The sequence below is a fragment of the Lissotriton helveticus genome, chromosome 10 (genome assembly GCF_964261635.1).
Source record: "Lissotriton helveticus chromosome 10, aLisHel1.1, whole genome shotgun sequence".
Lineage (NCBI taxonomy): Eukaryota > Metazoa > Chordata > Amphibia > Caudata > Salamandridae > Lissotriton > Lissotriton helveticus.
This window is the reverse complement of record NC_136071.1, coordinates 786,312,079-786,330,336: the sequence shown is the minus strand read 5'-3', so window position 1 is coordinate 786,330,336 and position 18,258 is coordinate 786,312,079. Positions and strand designations below refer to the sequence as shown.

The following is an 18,258-nucleotide window of genomic DNA, read 5'->3' as shown; positions in this document are numbered from 1 at the left end:
AATATGTGGAACGCTCTGCCAGACCAACTACGACACACTACAGATCTGACCAGTTTTAAAAAACTATTAAAAACACATTTGTTTAAACAAGCTTTTTAGATCTACGGTATATGCGGTCTTTGTTTCCTCTACGCGCCAGGACAGTCTCGACTAACAGTGCGCGATACAAATCAGCCTATAACATAACATATAACATAACTTCTACAAAATATTTGCGCGGGCCCTTGCCCGCCCACCTCTACAATTCATTTAGCATTACCGGATGTCCTTCCATGCAGACTGCAGCAATTGTGGTCCTGCCAAAGACAGGAAAGGACCTAAATAGAGGTGCATTGTTAACGACCAATCTCTCCACTAGACGTAGACTTAAAAATCTTTACTAGCATGCTGGCGGCCCATTTAGCTCCGTAAATGCAGGGCCTCGTCAACCTAGATCAGTATGGGTTTATTCGAGTAGAATTTTAGTGATGACACCCGGCACCTGTGCCACCTCCTTGACGAGTACATTGCCCCTACCTGCAGGCAGTGCTAGTAATTTTTGGGTTGGGTGGGCGACTTAGGAAGTGGATACAATGTAATTACACTTTCCCAGTGGTTAAGGTCCGTGTGAATGGAACATCATCCAATACCTTTCAGATCTCGCATAGAACACAACAGGGATGCCCCCTATTTCCCCTGCTATTTGCGCTCTACATGGAGCCATTTGCAGAGCGGTTTCGTCAACAGGCTGACATTACTGGGATCCGCATGGGAGGCAGGGAACATAAAATCTCACTCTACGCAGATGATGTGTTGCTTATTCTGACTCAGTCATTTCTGTGTCTGCCTCCATTACTTCAGGCCATGGGCGACTTCGGGGTGGTGTCTGGCTTCAAAGCTAATCTTCAGAAGACACAGGCTCTTATCCTGACGATTGCCAGGGAGGACAAAGTGCACCTGACAACTCTTTTTCCCTTCGCGTCAGAGCTGGTGACGTATCTGGGACTATGGATTTTTTCAACGCCCGAGCGTATGTCTCTGGAAAACTAGGCAGCCCTGCTCGACGTGGTGAAAGCAGAACTTGTGGCTTGGAAAAACACACCTTGCCCTGGCTGGGCAGGCTGGCGGCAGTGAAGATTACTCTACTTCCTCAGATTTTGTCTGTCATGCAGACATTACCATGACAGCCCCCTTCATCAGTCCTTACTAAACTGCAGCAACTCATTAGAGAATTTGCGTGGGCAGGCAAAAGACCCCACATGGCCAGACAACAGACATCTCAAACAGAAGGATGGAGGGTTGGAAGATCCCCATTTGGAAAGGTATTACAGGCAGCTAAACTGCACTGTATGGTAGAATTGTATTGACCCGAGTCGGAGAAACATTGGTGCATCATCGATAGTGCAGTGGCTGGGATCCAAATTTGGAAAGTTCCCTGGCTGTCAAAGAAATACAGGCCAGAGGGGGTGTAGATCTCACCTGTAACCAGGGCCACTCCATTCATCAGCCACCCGGAGTTACCCCCCACCCCCCGCTCTGAAGGGTAAGGGATACATTAAATGGCAAGCAGCCAACTGTAAGCGGTTGAGGGGACCTCTTTGACGAAACAGGGTTGGCGGAATTTGCCCAGCTCCGCACTGGATATGGAATACCCCATGATGCCTACTGGTAGTATCTTGCCCGCGAACATTGGGTTATCCAACCCCGGGTTTGCCCGACCGCTAGTCGCCCCTTGACTCACTTTGAAAAATGCTTTATCACCCGCCACTCTGATAAATGCTTTCATTCAGAAGTATACTCCTTCCTCACCACACCACTCAACAATACAAAAACTCCAGCAAAGCGTACATGTGAATCTGAATGTGAGCGCAAATTCTCTCACAAAGAATGGCAGGATATTGTCCACAGAGCAAGGGCCTCCTCATGCAGCACGGCAGGTAAAAAGATGTTCTTCAAAATTGCTCATTAGTGGTATTACACCCCAGCACGAGTGGCCCGTTGGAAGGTGGGAGGAGATCCACGGTGCTGGCGTGGCTGCGATCAGGAAGGCACCTGGACTCATTTGCTGTGGGACTGCCATAAGATTCAGCATTTCTGGATGACTGTCCTGTCCGATATTTGACACCATCTCATGACACAGAATTACCTAGATTCCCAAGCTATATATCACTGGGTACGCCTAATGCCTTGACCTACTCCCTTAGATCCTGTTGTGGGAGAGCTATTACCTTGGCACTGGGAGCAGCCAAACAGATCCTCTTATCCTGTTGGGGCCCTGACGTAATCCAGACCCAATTGGATTGGCTATACAAAATATGGGAACTTGGGGGTATGGAGAAACTTACAGCCAGCGTTGCATACACTATCACGTTTTGACAAAACATGGGGCTCCACAATACAATTTTTAGCGACAGAATGTGTCCTACATATTTGCGGGTACTCCACCTCACTCGGGCACTACAAATGGCAATGTGACTGGAACGGGGCTCCTGTGGCACGGCTGCTGGTCTAACACATCTTTCTCCTTGCGACTTTCATTTCTGGCTGTCTAGTGCTGATCTTCCTGATTATTTTATTATATCTATTGCTTCTCTTTCCCTGATTTGGCTTTCACTCTCACAATGGTTGCTATTACCCACCGGCCTATGGATGTAAGTGGTGGCTGTTATTACAATATAAAAACTCAATAAAAAGATTTGAATCATAAAAGCATGGTGTTGCCGAGTCTCAGTTTCCCAGCAGGGTACCTGGTTTCTAGTCCCCAATTCAAAATGGCTAACTATTTTGAACATGCTACAGTTCTTACCTTCTGCTATACAACGCCATGTATACATCCATGCAAGAGAGGTATCTTTTACACTGCAAAGAGTTTGAGTATGTAGGATGTGGTTACATTAGATGTTACCGATAGAATCCTGGATGATGAGTAGTGACAGAATCAGAAATGCAGAAAATATTTATTGTGCACACTTACTGAGGTTTTGAGGCTGTTGAGGGGTGGCAAACTCGGTACTATCAACCTAAGCCACACCTCCTTTAATATTTACCGCCCTCCTCAACCCACTTCTTTATTTTAGTTTGTGTTAATATTTTTTGCTTAGGCTGGTAGCTTCTGCAAGTAATAAGCTGGAGACAATACCCCTTATATTTACTTGAAAACTTTGCCCAAAATGTAGATTCCTTATCCACACATGTTGGGAATTATTTTTTTATACAGAGGAGTGTGGGATTGGAGGTTGATAAATATTTTGTTGTGTTGGAAGCTCAATTCTGTGTTTTAAAATACGTACATTTCAGGAAATACCACCGTCTAACAACATTCTGAAAATTGCAAAGAATCATGCTAAAGTAAGGTTACACAATATATGGATACAACATTCCCAATCTTTTCCCTAAAAAGAGGTGAACTGTAGATGGTTGGAGTTGAGAAAGTCATGTGGTCTGCCAGTAATGTCAGATCACTGCATTTTATTGTATTTATTTTTTTGTTACGGAAAAATATCCCTGATTTTAGATGGGCATTTCAGGTCTTCTGGTTTTGACTGTATTGTAGCCATGCTGTACAATATCTTGTATGAATTTGTCTTCTGCTATACCCAGTCATTCTCAGAGGTAGGAGGCTAGGTTTCCTCCCAATAAGACAATAGATGGTAAAGGCAGACTGATGTTGCTGTTGTAGCTTGGCGATTGCGGAGGCCATACCCAAGCTTGGAATGCTTGCAAATATTGCCATGGAAAGAGTGTGCATTAGGGTAACTGTCATAAGAGAAGAGCAGGCTGCACTTAAAGCATTTGTTTGTCAAAATCTAGGTATTTCGATGGGGAGGCAAGGTTGTTGCCACTGTTGTAGTTTTGTGATTGCTGAGGCCTTCCCCAGTCCTTGGAACGTCTTCAAATGTTATTAGGAAAAAAAGTGTGCATCAGGGTAACTTTTCATAGGAGGTGTGTGCCAGGCTGCACTTAGTCACTTGGGGCAGGTGGTGGTTGGGGGCAGGGTAGGTTGCTTCCTAGTTACACTACTGCCTTCTAGCTGTGCTTTTAAATAAGATTGGTTTGTGTTGCTGAGTGTTTATTGCAGTCGGCTGCTGGTTTCTTCTGGCCTTAGTAGACTATTTTACATTTGTTTGTTGAAAGCCAATGTAGAAAACAGGACTGCAAGGCCTAAGAAAAGAGAAGTCAGTCTTCGACTGAGCAGAGCCTAAACTTCCAAACTGTCCAAAAGAGAAAGACCTGGAAAGGCAACCAGAATTAAGCAACAATAAAGTGAGATAAATTACAAAGTTCACTTTTAAGAAATACAGATGTAACAAAGAACCAAGATAAATGGGCAAGGTTTATCATAGGAGGAGAAGAGTCCTTGGAAAGGTAAGCATCTCTTAATGCATTTAGCTACACTTGGGTTGTGAGGTGCAACGTTTGGATAAAAATGTTCCTAAACCTTTTTTTAGAAGGTTAAGTAAACACTAAGAGCCCGATTACGAGGTTGTTCGGAAAGGCTCAATCTGATTCTGAATCTCAGAATCAGATTCGGAACCCATGTTTCTTACCAAATCATACACATGTCCAACCGATAGATTACGATGCACGGTCACGTTTGGGTTGTCCGAATCGGTTTCAAAAGGCATTCAGAATGCCTGAGTCTTTCAGAGCCGAATCGTACAGCTCTATGGACAAGGTACCCGAGCGAGCGATTATGATGACCAATTCAGTCTGCCCAACTCGAAACAACTGTCAGAATCTGCCTTTAGGGGCCCTTAGCAGGCCACCCTTTCACCCATAGGCCTCTAGATGTGTCCCGTGGTGGTACCAAAGGAATCCCCTTGTTAAACCATGCACAGTGTGGCAGGCACCATGGGTTGCCTGCCACAGGATGCAGGGTTTTCCCCAACCACCCCTTTTTTCAATGGGAGCCTGTGCTCTCGTTCGGAACACAGGCTTTCATTGAAGTCAATGTGAGACCAACCAAACGATGGTGGCAAGTATCGTAATCGGTAGGTCAGACTCTGAGAACCTGATTAGTTTGTAAACTATTCCGAAACTATTTCAATCCGAATAGTTTCCGAACACCATTGTATTCAGGCCCTAAGTACTGTAAACCAATCTTAACAGAAATTACCAGAAAATGGCAATAGTGCACCAAGACTATTCACTAGTTTATAGAAGATTGTCAGGATGGACTTAGCAGGTTACTCTGATGCACACCTTTCTCTTCGGGGGACACTGCTGCCCTGCCAAGTTATTTTTTGACAGAAAGCTGCAGGGCAGGTTTCAGAAACGTTTGCCCTTTTTAACAGGGTATCCTACACAAGACAGTGGTTTAATAAGGATCCACTGGATGGACCCTACCTGTCCAAAAGAGACTTAGGTCTCACTGCCCAGGGAGGCCAAATTAGGAAATTAGCTTCTCCAGCTGTGGTGCAGGTGTAAGGGACAAGTAATAAGCGTAAGAGGTACGCACTGCCCTTTCAATGTTCAGATGTATTAGAAGATAGCATCCAAAGCCAGGGAAATATTCTTTTCTGATCCAGTTTTAATTCTGGATCTGAAGAAAAGTGGCTGAGTAGTATTCCTGACATACCCTTAGTAGGAGCATCCCATCTTATACCCCACAAGTTCTTCTCCACATCTGCTTTTACTCAGACATTTCTTTACAGGTGAAGCATGTCTCACAGAGAGCATCGGGGGAAAATAAAAATGCACCAGTTTCCCTGAACGCTGAGATTACATGAAATGTTCTAAAGGTGTTTTTAATTTTGTTTTAGTTGATTCAGTCAGTAACAAGTTTGAACCAGCTGGTGGGGAAAAGCCTTTGCCATACGGCATGTGCTCTTCTTAGGTGGCCTACTTGAATACAACAAATTTCCGTTTTTGCCCTTCCAATCTAATTTTAGAGATCTGCAAGAGACCAAAGAAGTGTGATTCCAGAAAATGTAAGATCTTGAATCTTCAGATGCGAGCATAGGCTAGCTAAGTGAGGGAAGCCGAACCATTACTGCTTTGGCCCACATCCTGGTGGCAAACATGTGATCTGCTTAAACCGAGCGATTGCGGCTGAAGCATACACCTGATGACAATCAGGCCCATTAAGGGCACTTGAAATACCGCTCGCTTTCCTCCTCTCACTCCCAGTCCAGGAAAGCAGAGGAGGGTTAAGTCTCTGTCGTTCTCCACGCAGGACCACATCAGTACAATCATCATCCTGAACCATCGATAGGTAGCGCCTCTCCGCACTTTATGGAGAACTTGTTACTGTTACCCATACTTGCTAACACCTCCTTATGTTTATCAGCTATTTAGCAGCAATGCAAAACTACTGCTTTTAACCTGTTGCCATGCTCTAATAAATGTGTAACCTTTGTAACTATGTAACCTGTAACTATGATCTGATGCTCATGTAAAGCGATCTGATACCTCCGGGTCTAGTCAACGCTATATAAAACCTTTAAATAAATAAACAAATAAACCTAAGGGGAGATGCTGATTGATCCAAAAGGTAAGATCCCGGATCTCACCTTTGGAGATTTCACCACCCCATTGATGTTGCTATTATGTCTTGTATGTCCTAAAACTAGTGCCATGTGCTGTTTTTTTTTTTAGATGTGTGTTCACCTGCCTGGCCTGCTGTATGTATGTACACTTTCACGCTGCAGCGACTTTTCAGTGCCAACAAAAGCATGAATATTTCTACAGTGAGGTGAAACAAGCAAGTAATATGCAACTTGAAAAGAACCTTGTCATGTATTCTAAAAACTGATCTTTCTAATGTCTCTTCTCTCTATATTCTATATTTGACCTAGGTTGGTCAATCAAATACTAAGTATTTTCCTATAGGGAGTACCTGGCACCAAACATCACATCCTAGGTGTGTGGTAGGGATATTTTTAGGTTCTGAGGAAGTGCAAGGAATCCGGCTGGACAATTAGGCACAAAACATGTTGACCTGACCGCACCCATTCATCTAGGCTACCTCAGTCCATTGAGCCCTTATGATAGCCTCCCTTCATTGGTTTTGAACCTGTCAAGGGAACCACCATAATAAACATAGTTTAGTATGCACTAGACAGTTTTAGTTCCACGTTTGTTCACTCCACTTTATGCACCCACTCCACACTACACATCCTCATACATGCATGTATCATTAAGGCTAAAAATAAAATGATCTCCGATAAAGGGATCCTTCGCAGGGTACGTAGGGAACTGCAGCACCTGCACTATAAGAAGCATGCCCTATGATGAAGCATGACATCCTCTGGATGTGTGAGTGCACCAAGGAATAATCATCAGGATCCCCTATGATTCTCTGACCATTTTCTCCTTTTCCACTAATAAACAGTACCTTCTTGTATAAGTGATAAAGTATTCCGGAAACTGGGTACTGGACCTTCATTAGCTCCTAGTCACTCCCTTCTTTTGTATGTAGCAAAGGGACTTTAACATCTTATGCAGCCCTTCCTTTGCAGCTTTACTGGAGGTTGTAGCATCTTTGTTTGGATTGAGGAGTCTGGACACGGACGGTCTTGCTTTCGTTTTAAGGTACAGGTGTAAAAAACGAATGCAGAATGTACTTGAATGACAGAAGTACTAATATGTACCTATCTTGGTGCTGTATTCGTAACCTCATGGAAGATCAGAACACAGTCAAGTAGAGTGATTCTACACAGGACGGACTCGTTCGGTCATTCTATATCTTATGCAGTACCTGCGTCGGAGAGACTAATCTCTAAAAACAAGCCTGCATCTACATTCTTGATGGTGAGGCATCTGCCCTACAGCATTTTGTTCACTGAGGCATAGGTACAAGCAGTGATTATGGTGGAGGAACCATTCTCAGCTGCTGAACTGAATGAAGAGGGTCACTCTCTTGAAGAGTCAAATGTTTGGCATCTGGAATCTATGCAGGTAGTTAGTTCTTCATGTCCTGATAGCAGAGAGAGTATCCTACCTCCTCAGCTTCCCCGCGCTCTTCCATCATTGGCCTGAATTTTGAGGCAGGACGAGTGAATGGTCAAAAGTGAATGACTCCAAGGCTTCAAACCTCTTGATGGCAAGGTACAAAATTATTACGAATCGGAGATATCAAGGTATACCTAAACAGAGCACAGTGCTTCAAGGTTATACCTGTTGCCAGGGTAACACTCAAAATGGAAGACTTTATCCGAAGCTGGGATGGGTGATGATGCTGTTGCTTCGAGGGATCCTACAAGGTGTCAAGAGTGAGTCTTATTTTCTTAGGTGCAGGAATCAATTTCTCAACCCCTTTGAAAAGCTGTGATTCAGAAAGCAGAATATAGGCTTTTCTCAATAAAAGAGATGAATTAAACTCTCTGCCTAAAAGGGTAAATAGAACAATTTTGATATAGGAGTTTTAAAATGAAGGCTCTAAAATCTCTTAAATGGGGATTGTTCGTGAAAAAGCCTATAAGGCCAAACTTTGTTTTTAACATGTCTCATCAATAATAAATGTAAGTCCCCAGCTGTTGTACACTCTGGGAGAGTGCAGTACTTTAATATCTTCAGAGGAGAACCAAAGAATTTCCAAGTAAGAGTGATATCAACCAGCTCCATTCCCTGCTTTGTTTCTTATCTTACGGGGTGAAATAACATAGTGCTTAAAACCAATGTAGTTTATAGTGTCCAAAGAAAACCAATTGAGGGAAAGGGGATACAACTTTGCATTCACAATCCTGCAGATAGGCAGCACTATTCTAATGTTTTTATAAATTCAAGAACTACAATTATGAAGAAACCACAGCTCTATGGTGGCATGTTTGGGTATATTTCTTACTTTTTGATGCCTCTTCTGGAAGGTCTCCCAGAATTCACTTGTAGCTCTGTTACATAAAGGTTTCATTTTTCACTACTATCAAGGGCATGGCCTGACACCATGACCCTAGGCCACCATCTGAAGCACTATTGTAACATGAGGGTTAATCCTTCACCAATCCTCCTATAGCACTGAGTTGGCCTTGGTGGAAGTCTCGGAAGCTATTCAGAAAGGTCTGGATGCTGGCGGGAGGGCCGCTCTTGTTTTGTTGAACCTCTGTGCAGCATTCAAAACTGTCCCCCACTCACTGCTACTTACCCGCCTTGCAGGAGTGGGGATCTTGGGTGCTGCTTTGAGCTGGCTAAAATCTTTTTGGGAGGGACGTACACAACAGGTTGGGCTTCCCCCGTTCGCCTCCCGACAGCAGAAGGTGACCACTGGGATGCCGCAGGGGTCCTCCTTAAAACCCCTTCTTTTTAATCTTTACGTACCGCCTTTGATTCATTTGGCTGAAGAGCTGGGGGCCAAAATTAAGCATATGTGGATTATACCAGGATCCTGTTTACCTGGGGAAAATCTGAGTGCTCCACGTCCTTGGCCAAAAACTGTTTGGTAGCAGTTTTTCAATGGTTTTCCTCAGCACAGCTTAAACGCAATGAGGATAAGTCGGAAATTCTTCCTTATGGTACGAAGCAAAACAGAGTCCCAGATAGTAGCAATAGCCATACCAAAAAAGAGCGTATCAGCCAGACGGGCCAGGAACAGCTTGTTCACACAATGAGATGTGTACCATGGGCAAGTAAAATGGGTTGGAAGTGTCAGTGTAACAAGAACCGAGAGGTAGAAAATTGACAAGACATTTTATGATCATAAGAAGATAAACACAGTACTAAGGTTAAGCATACTTTCGGGTAAATAATCTTAAACAAAAATGTCACTGTAAAAGGTTACCTTCAGGTAGGCCATGAGAAAAACAAAATGTTGCTAATTTTTGCTACAATGCCACTTGCAAGAAAGCAGGGTACAAACAAAAACGACAAAACTGAACACAGCATCAATACACCAGCAATCCCGAATAGAATCAGACGTATGCTTGGAACATCCACTCCTGCAAGCCTTATCTCTACCATTGATTTTTAAAAAGCAACCAAGGATCCACCACCCATTTATGGGACCTGAGTTTTGTCTCAACCACATCGAGCAAAAGTCACATGCTTTCTTTGCTGAACCCAGCCAGCATAACCACTTCTGAAAGAGATTATTAATAACCTCAATATTAATTATGTTACTCATTCCAAAGGCTGCAAGCTGCAGTTTTTTCTAATTATGAAATGGAGCAAACAAACACTAGACACGTGGGCAAAAACATAATTGCCTCAGACTGCAGCCAACAAACGAACTCACATAGAAAAGCACAAATGCTGCCCTAGCTTGAGAACTTCCAACAGTGTGAAATCTAACAATATTAGGCTGCAATTTAAACTGTATACTAACAGGAAACTAATAGGGCTTCAAATACAAGTTATTTATGATGAGAGAAATTATTAGAAGATATGTTCAACATGCTAAAGGAAATTTTCAACCCAGGGAGGCAAAAAATTCAGGTGAATTTCTAAACAGGTGAACTGTGCCTTTTTTTTCCTGCCTTAGCAGCCGAATTAAAGTTGCCAGTGTGCATAAATAAAGCCCATGACAGTTGCTAATAGGATCAGTGCGAGGGGCCAGACAATGCGTTTAACTATGTGATCGTTTTTTGCACCCCTAACAGTGAACTTAAACATATACTTCCACGGCCCAGAAGTTTGTGGGTAGAGTCTGCCAGCAGGATTCACCTGGCTCTTGCATGCAGGTGCAAAACACAAGAATTCCTAGAAGGGAGCTTGCTTTTATGGACAGTCAGCACCCAGGCAGTGAAATAACTTAATGGAGGTACAACTTATACTATTACATCATTGTCTGGAGGCCTGAAAGTGCTGGCAAGAAGAAGTATTCCTCGTTCCATGTATTCACATTGTGGAACTAGGTATTCTTGCGCTGCACGGCATTCCGCCTGTATGCTACCTTTGTTGTTTTTTAATTAAATTGGAGACAAGCACTTGCAAAACCAGCACAAATGGTGGAATCGGCCGAAGTTTCCCATTCACTTACCATGGAATAAAAAAAATGAATGAATGAAAAAGAACTCATCCACTCATATTCGCTCCCATTCCTCCAAAACACTATCTTACACAGTAGAGTGGGTGCTAATGAAATGTAGTGTATATATAAGTATGTATAGAAACACACACAGCTCAAAAACGTTATTTAAAGCAACTGCACCAATAAACACACATTACACTGCAAAGGTCAACGTCCGTGTTTTTAACAGTTCAACAAAACCAACATGAGAAAAACACTGCTTCAGAAAGTGCAATTTACAAATACTTTCTAAACTTACAAAACAACAGAAGTCATAAGGCCTTTTCAGTGAGAGTTTGCCTCACTGGACTTTTTAAAAAATCTAACACAAACTAAAAAATGCCAATCCATAAAACACACATGAAGATGTGCAGAGTGAAGTCTGCCTTATGACTACAGAGAGTTGTTGGTTTTCTGATCATCCAGAAGATTCAACAACTTTCTTCTGAAACCTCACAGATTCCACAAGAAGAAAACTTGCAACCAACCTATCTTTTCCAAGGGTTGCCCGACAATTTGGAACACATTGCCTTCTGAACTTAGATTGAATTCCTCGACTGCATCCTTCAAGAAATAAGTCAAAACTCTACTTCTGAACAAATTTCTTGTCTAGATCCGAATATACCTACTTATCTGTCCTAACATAACCCTCCATTTTCTCAACACTGCCTGATCCTGTAGTTTTCTGGACTATGATAGTTTGTTTCCATTGTTTTATCTCCTATGCTCTCTGAACATTGTAAAGTGCAACCTCCCTTTTCTGGGTACAACCCTCTCCTGTAATTGTTTTCCCTTGAATACAATACTATTGTTATAATTGCTCTGCTCTCTGTAAATTTGTAAAACGCTCTGACACCCGCAAGGGTCATGTAGGCGCTATAACAACTACAAAAAATAAATACAAAATTAAATAAATTGAAGATCCCCGATAGAAAGTATGGATGTTGACAACTGTAATTTTAAAAACCATGCCTTGCAAAGGGTTCTTAAAACGGCACAATAATAGAAGGTAAGCATTAGAATTGTCTGTCTAGTTTATGCTTACAATCAATTAAGAAATCCATTGAGAGTGCTACAGTTCTTTATAAAACAAGATTATAAAGGCCACAAAAACAGCACTTACCTTGACAATATTGTAACATACTTCATATTTAAAAAATAAAAATAGCTGTAAGACCCAATAATTATCTCTGAAACCTGGAAAACGCATAAAAAGAAGGTAAAAAAAGGTATTTACCCCTCTAAGGATGCATCTTTCTCGTCCACTTTTGCCACCATGAGTTCACTTTTCTTCACTGTTTCACCAACCTCTTGAGCTGTGGTAACTTCCGTGCCAATGATAACCTTATGTACTTCTTTGAGATGGCCAAAATAAACTCTTACATGGCCAAATACTTTACTGCAAAACTCACAAGGTATAAGTTTTTTCAGACGACTCTCACTGTGATGAAGTTTCATGTGTGTGTTGAGACTACCTGAATGTACGTAGGACTTGCGACACAATCGACAACTGTACGGCCGCCTGTTCATGTGGGTGTTCATATGGTCCTCGAGATGATGCTTGAGCTGGAAGGTACGATTGCAGATATGGCATTTGTGCCACGGCTTTGAAGCAGACGGAATGCCTTTGCAGACAATCCCAGATTCGGAGGAAAGGTCATCTGTCTGTCTGTAGCTAAAAGCTCTCTCTGAAGGTAAAGCTTGGACAAGAAATACTACCTTTGGCATAATGCTACGATACCTTTTAGACACTTCAGTGTTTTTCTGCTTTGCTTCCTGGGAAACAACTTTAACCTTGTCTTTGTTGTCTCCACCTTTATTGTAATTATATGATTTTCTTTTTGTTTGCAAAGTCAAAGTTCCGTCAGGCACTTTCCTTTTTCTTCCTCTCCTCTTCCCTGTCCAAACTTTTGGTTGCTTCGAATTTTCCATGTGACATTTTGCAGGTGGGCAAATTCTCTCACAATTGATAGATTTGCAGATATCCGAGAAAGAAGTGGACTGCGTATCACCAGACTCAGCAACAGATATGATTGAGTTTTCAACCAATGCTGGAAGGTTGTTGGCTGCTGATGTTAATAAGGTTATATTCCCATCCATTTCAGAGCTTTCCTCGGAGTGTGAATATATTGTGTTTTCTATTTTGGAATATGGTAATACGGGAAGCTTACCTACCTGTGGAAACTGAATAACCTGAACTGTGTTGCCTATGATTGCAGAAGAAACATTAACAGCACTTGTAGAATCCATGTTTACATCAGTTTTTGGACATACCACAACCAAATCTTTTACATCCTCACTGTCAGTACTAACTGAAAGTGAATTATGCTTCACGATGACAGGCTCAGGAGAAACTCTCTCCAATTCTGCAAAAGTCTGAGTAGTAGTTGTTGCACTTTCTGTTCCTGGAACAGAGATCACTGTATCACGTTCAATTTGTGAAGTATCAACAACTTCGGTTGATGTTGAATCTATATATACAACATTTTCTGAAGTAATTTCGGTTGACAATGGTTCAGAACTGCCCACAGGGGCAACAGTCATTAGTTGAGCCTCCGGGTGGACTTTAGTTTTGAATGTCTTGCAAGAAGATCCAGGAATAGAATGACGAGCTGAATTATTCTCGAAAATTCTTTTCCTAGCAGACTGATATCTTGGAATAGGCAATTTAAGATTGTCTGGCACAGTTATGCGTTGCTGCTGCCCCGACCCTTGTGGGGGAACCTGAGGCAAAGCCACAAGGGAGAAAGTTCCCTCCTGACCTGCTACTTGCATCAAAGCATAATTTTGCGCAGCCATTACCACTGGCTTGGGACTCATCAGAGAAATTGAATTATTCTGAACATCAGGCAAAGAAGAATGATGTGAATTCAGCATCTGTTGCGTTATAACCGCTGGTGCCATTTTAGGAGCAATACTTCTAAAGTGACTTTTATTTGACAACACGTTTGTGTGTATTTTCCAAGTGAAAGATGTCTGTTCATCTGTGGGGCGAAAAAAACAAAAATCTATTTAAAAAAAAAAAATCAACAATAAAATCATGCACTTAAAACAGATAAGTGGAATTGTCTCTAAATGTTGCCACATTCAACCAAAGATCATTGCACATTTGAAACTGTGTAGATTTCAACGGAAGCTCTAACGTGGCCACAAACATGTTTAATACTGTAGCCACTTTAGGTCGCAATTTGAATATCAATGAACACAGCATTTAGGTACTTTTAAATTAATCTTATCAAACAGCGAGGACGGAGACTACATTGGCTAGTCCCCTCTGTATTAAAATCAGCAATGCATCTCCATGATGTAGTGTTCCATACACATCAATTGTGTTTTGCCCATATCATGTGTCAAATGTTTTTCATTCTACTACATTTTAAAATACATCTGAAAGGTGGATGCTAACCTGTCCCAGAAGCTAAAGGTAGCTGATGTCTCAAATGTTTGCTTTTGTAGTCTGAAAGCATTGGGGAACTTTTCCATCACACAACTTAGGCGGTTATGGTTCTTGCTTTAAACACAATAGATTATGCCAAAAGAGCACATCTGGGGTTATTAGACTAAATGATGATTGCCATCAACAGATGCACAACAGCGAGCATTACGTGCCTACTGAAACAAGAAGATAATGTGAAAGCAGCGATCAGGTCCTTTCAAGTTTTGCCGACTAAGCACACATGGTTACCAACCCATGTCTTCCAAGTACTTTGCAACCGCCCATCAAGTTGCTGACTTTACTGGGACCACCCATCTACAATAGAAACCTGCACTGAACACAAAATAGAGCCATACATTCCAAGGATCAAGGACTACTTGTACACTTGAAATTCAGAAAGTCGCATGTGAGCAGAAGGGTGTTTTTGGTACAGGCATCAATACTTTGGAACGCCTTCATTCTGCAAATGAAGGAGATTGTGGACACCAGACACCAGCAAGCAACATATAAATTGCCAGACGAGTTTAGATTTGGTGACCTTGCTATCTTCCCACATCTCACTCCATCAAAGTGCTAAGAGGCCACCAAGGATGAAAATCGAAAATGTATTGCCCAAGCAGCTAAGGGAGGGGGCGAGGTTTCTCAGGGTGAATCGGACAGCGATCCGGAGCCCTCTATGCCGTGAAGAATGTCCGCAGATTAGGCTGTGGGACCCTGCTCTGTACCGGTTCCGCAGGACAACCTAGTGGCGAATATGTTGGATCCAGATGACTTGCTCCACCCCAGGTCTTCAATGTGGTCACCCAGTGAAAAGGTGGCAGAATAAGTTGTTGGACGTGACAGGGCTCCTCACCAAAATCCTAGACATGGCCAAAGAGGCTAAGCAATAGGGTGCCTTATATTGCCCAGACATGGGTCCCTTGCTCACTTTGCCACTGGATTGAAGCTAGCCTGGCTGATGAGGAGTGTTACCCTGAAACCAGTCCAAGGATGCTTGTTTCCAGTCTATTGAAGATCTGGCTTGGCAGTTTGGGCTGGACTGTTCCCATAAGGCACAGGGTCAAAACTGATTTGCATATGGCTGGGTCTGAACTGGGGTGGAAAGTGAGCTATAGAATGATGCTAGATTAAACCCAGATCTGTGATTGCGGGTGAGTGTCGGAAACGTTTCAGTGCTCTGTCCATCATCTCCTTGTATTTGCATTGTTCACACTAAGTTGGCAGGGTATGCCCAGACATGGGTCCCTTGTTCACTTTGCCACTGGATTCAAGCTAGCCTGGCTGATGAGTGGGGTTTACCCCGAAACCAGTCCCAGGATGCTTGTTTCCAATCCAGGGAAAACCTGGCCTGGCAGTTCGGGCTGGACTGTTCCCATGAGGCACAGGGTCAAGACTGATTTGCATATGGCTGGATCTGAACTGGGTTGGTAAAGTGAGCTAAAGAATGATGATGGATTAAACCAAGACCTGTGACCGGGGGAGAGTGTCTGAAAAGTTTCAGTGCTCCGTCCATCATCTCCTAGTGTTTACTCTTACAATAAAAACCTTATTTTAATCATCATTCCTGCATGTGCCTCATCATACCACATTCTGGCGCCAGCAGAACCTTTTACACACCCACCGACTCAAATTTGGCAGATCATTTGTTAAGAACCACGCTTGCTATCCTCACAGTCATCTTGTTTGTTGAAGTGGTCTCAGGACCCTACAGCACTTTGCACCCTGGTGCCGCCTCATTCAGTTAAGGCCTTGCCATTAACTGCAAGGATATTTGGGCAGCTTTCACTACTTGTGGCCATCACGTGTTGCTGACCGTACATTCAACTGGAGCGTGCGCTTCCGAATGCGCACACATAGTGTCATCATCGTCACGCCAATCAACTTGTCATAGACGTCCCCTGGTTTCCTGGCAACGCGGCGTACTTGTGGATTAGGCTTGTCAAGTACGCTGAGACACTGCAAAGGGCAGTGCTCTCTAAGGACATTTTCTGCACAAACAAATGTGTTTGCTGGGCATTTCAAGAATTTACTGTGCACTGCTTGCCTTGTGGAGCAGGTAGCGATGTTGGCATCATTTTAAGTAAGTCTCCTTGGATTTCCTCCAGTTACAAGTACCTTCTTAGTGTTATTTACGCTCCTAATTTCCATATCACTGATCCGCTCACTGTATCTTAGCCTTAAGTGTTATTTATTAACTATTTTAAAGCTAGACCTTTCCATAGTATGTCTATGACAAGAGATTACACAGCCGCCCGCCTTTTTGAATTACCTTGTGGCAGATGATGCAGTGAAATTCACACCAGTGCGTAAAGTAGCAATGTTGTACAGCTGTATGGGTTCAGCAGTGCAGCAGGTATTTAACAATTTATCGGAGTTTGTGCCCCAGGATGATTCGGAGATGATTGGGATCAATACAAGGAGACTTTAGCACGTATGGGCAAACAGTACGCAGAGGAGCCCAGTATCATGCTTGAATGCCATAACTTTTTCAAAAGGAAGCAAAGCGCAGATATATGTGTTAGGGAGTATATTAAAGTGGTGAGAATTGACATTTGTAAACATGAACAATGTGTTTTCATGTTTCTCAAAGAAAATTCTGGAGATGTTGCTCCGGTGCAGAAACCACATCTTATTAGAAACAATTGACTTAGTGAAGGGGATTGAGCGTTATTACATGATTTTTTCAAGAGTAATTCATGAAAGTTAATCTGCTAACATGGTGAATACACTTGGTGATGATACAATTAGTGAAGTGAACACAGGCAACAAGACATGGAAACAGCATGTTAAGAAGTCTTTAGAATGTTTCAGGTGTGGGTCAATATAAGTAATAACTCTAATTGGGGGATCACTAAGACATGTCAACGTCTCAAACAATATTATTGGTGGCATTCTTGTGAGTCACGAGTAAGCGTTATGATGATTGAAGGGTGTGCAGAATGTTTTGTTATCTGACAAACATTCGAAAACTTCAAATACGCCACTGCATCCTGTTCAATTTCCACAAGAACCCTGGGACAAGCTTGGACTGGAATTTTCTGGTTCCTATGAGAATAGATAATAGATTTTGTTGATGGATTATTATACTAAGTGAATGTATTACTGGTTCTGTGATGGTCCCACTACTGATAACACCATTAAGTTGTTCGAGCATACCTCATGTTAGAAGGGTCACTCAAAATCATTGTCACCGATAATGGTACACATTTATTCGCACCATATGTGCACGTTTCTTAAGTGACACGGCATTCAATATCTCATGGTATTGCTTTACTCACCTTCTTTCAGAATAGTGAAGGAGGGTGTGCAAACCGCAATTTCCTCTGGACAGAATTTTCAGGAATTTGTGCGCAGCTAAATATGGTCTTACAACATCCCTCCCCACAGCATCACTAGTGCAACACCATTCATGTTGCGTAAAGGCAGAAAGTTGCACACCAGCTTATTTCCCAATTGGTTATGTGGGAAAACAGCCTGGAGTTTGAATCTGTGAATACTCTCAGGTCACGCGTATTTCAGAGGCAAGAGGTCATGAGAGCCCAGTTTGATGCTGGGAAGCATTTTAAGGATGTGTTATTACAAGAAGGTGATTGGGGGTTGCCCTTAATGGCCAGATTTCCAATGACTTGCCTATACAGGGGTACTAGACAGGAGTGTCTCATATCCCCATTTTTATTCAACCTCTTCAGAGCCCCTGGCCTGCCAGATCCAGGAATTTGAGTAAATGGTCGTTTATCCTTCCGAGGGTTTTTGGATCAGTTTCTGGGTATAAAATCAATTTAATAAAATTGGAGGTCCTTGACTCTACCGGCTGAAGAGGTAGTCTCTAAGCGTAGGGCAATTCCATTAAGCTGGACTACGAAATCCATCAGCCACTTGGGAGCGCAGATCACTAGAACCC

At 42.6% G+C, this 18,258-nt stretch overlaps 1 protein-coding gene across 1 annotated transcript in view; it reads right to left on the bottom strand.

The window, feature by feature from the left end:
* Positions 1-18,258, bottom strand: part of ZNF438 (zinc finger protein 438) — an 87,337-nt gene that overhangs the window by 33,155 nt on the left and 35,924 nt on the right. Inside the window, exon 4 of the mRNA XM_078663354.1 lies at positions 12,159-13,905. Within this exon, the coding sequence (XP_078519480.1) occupies positions 12,159-13,905 (1,747 nt within the window). The remainder of the gene's footprint in view (positions 1-12,158; positions 13,906-18,258) is intronic.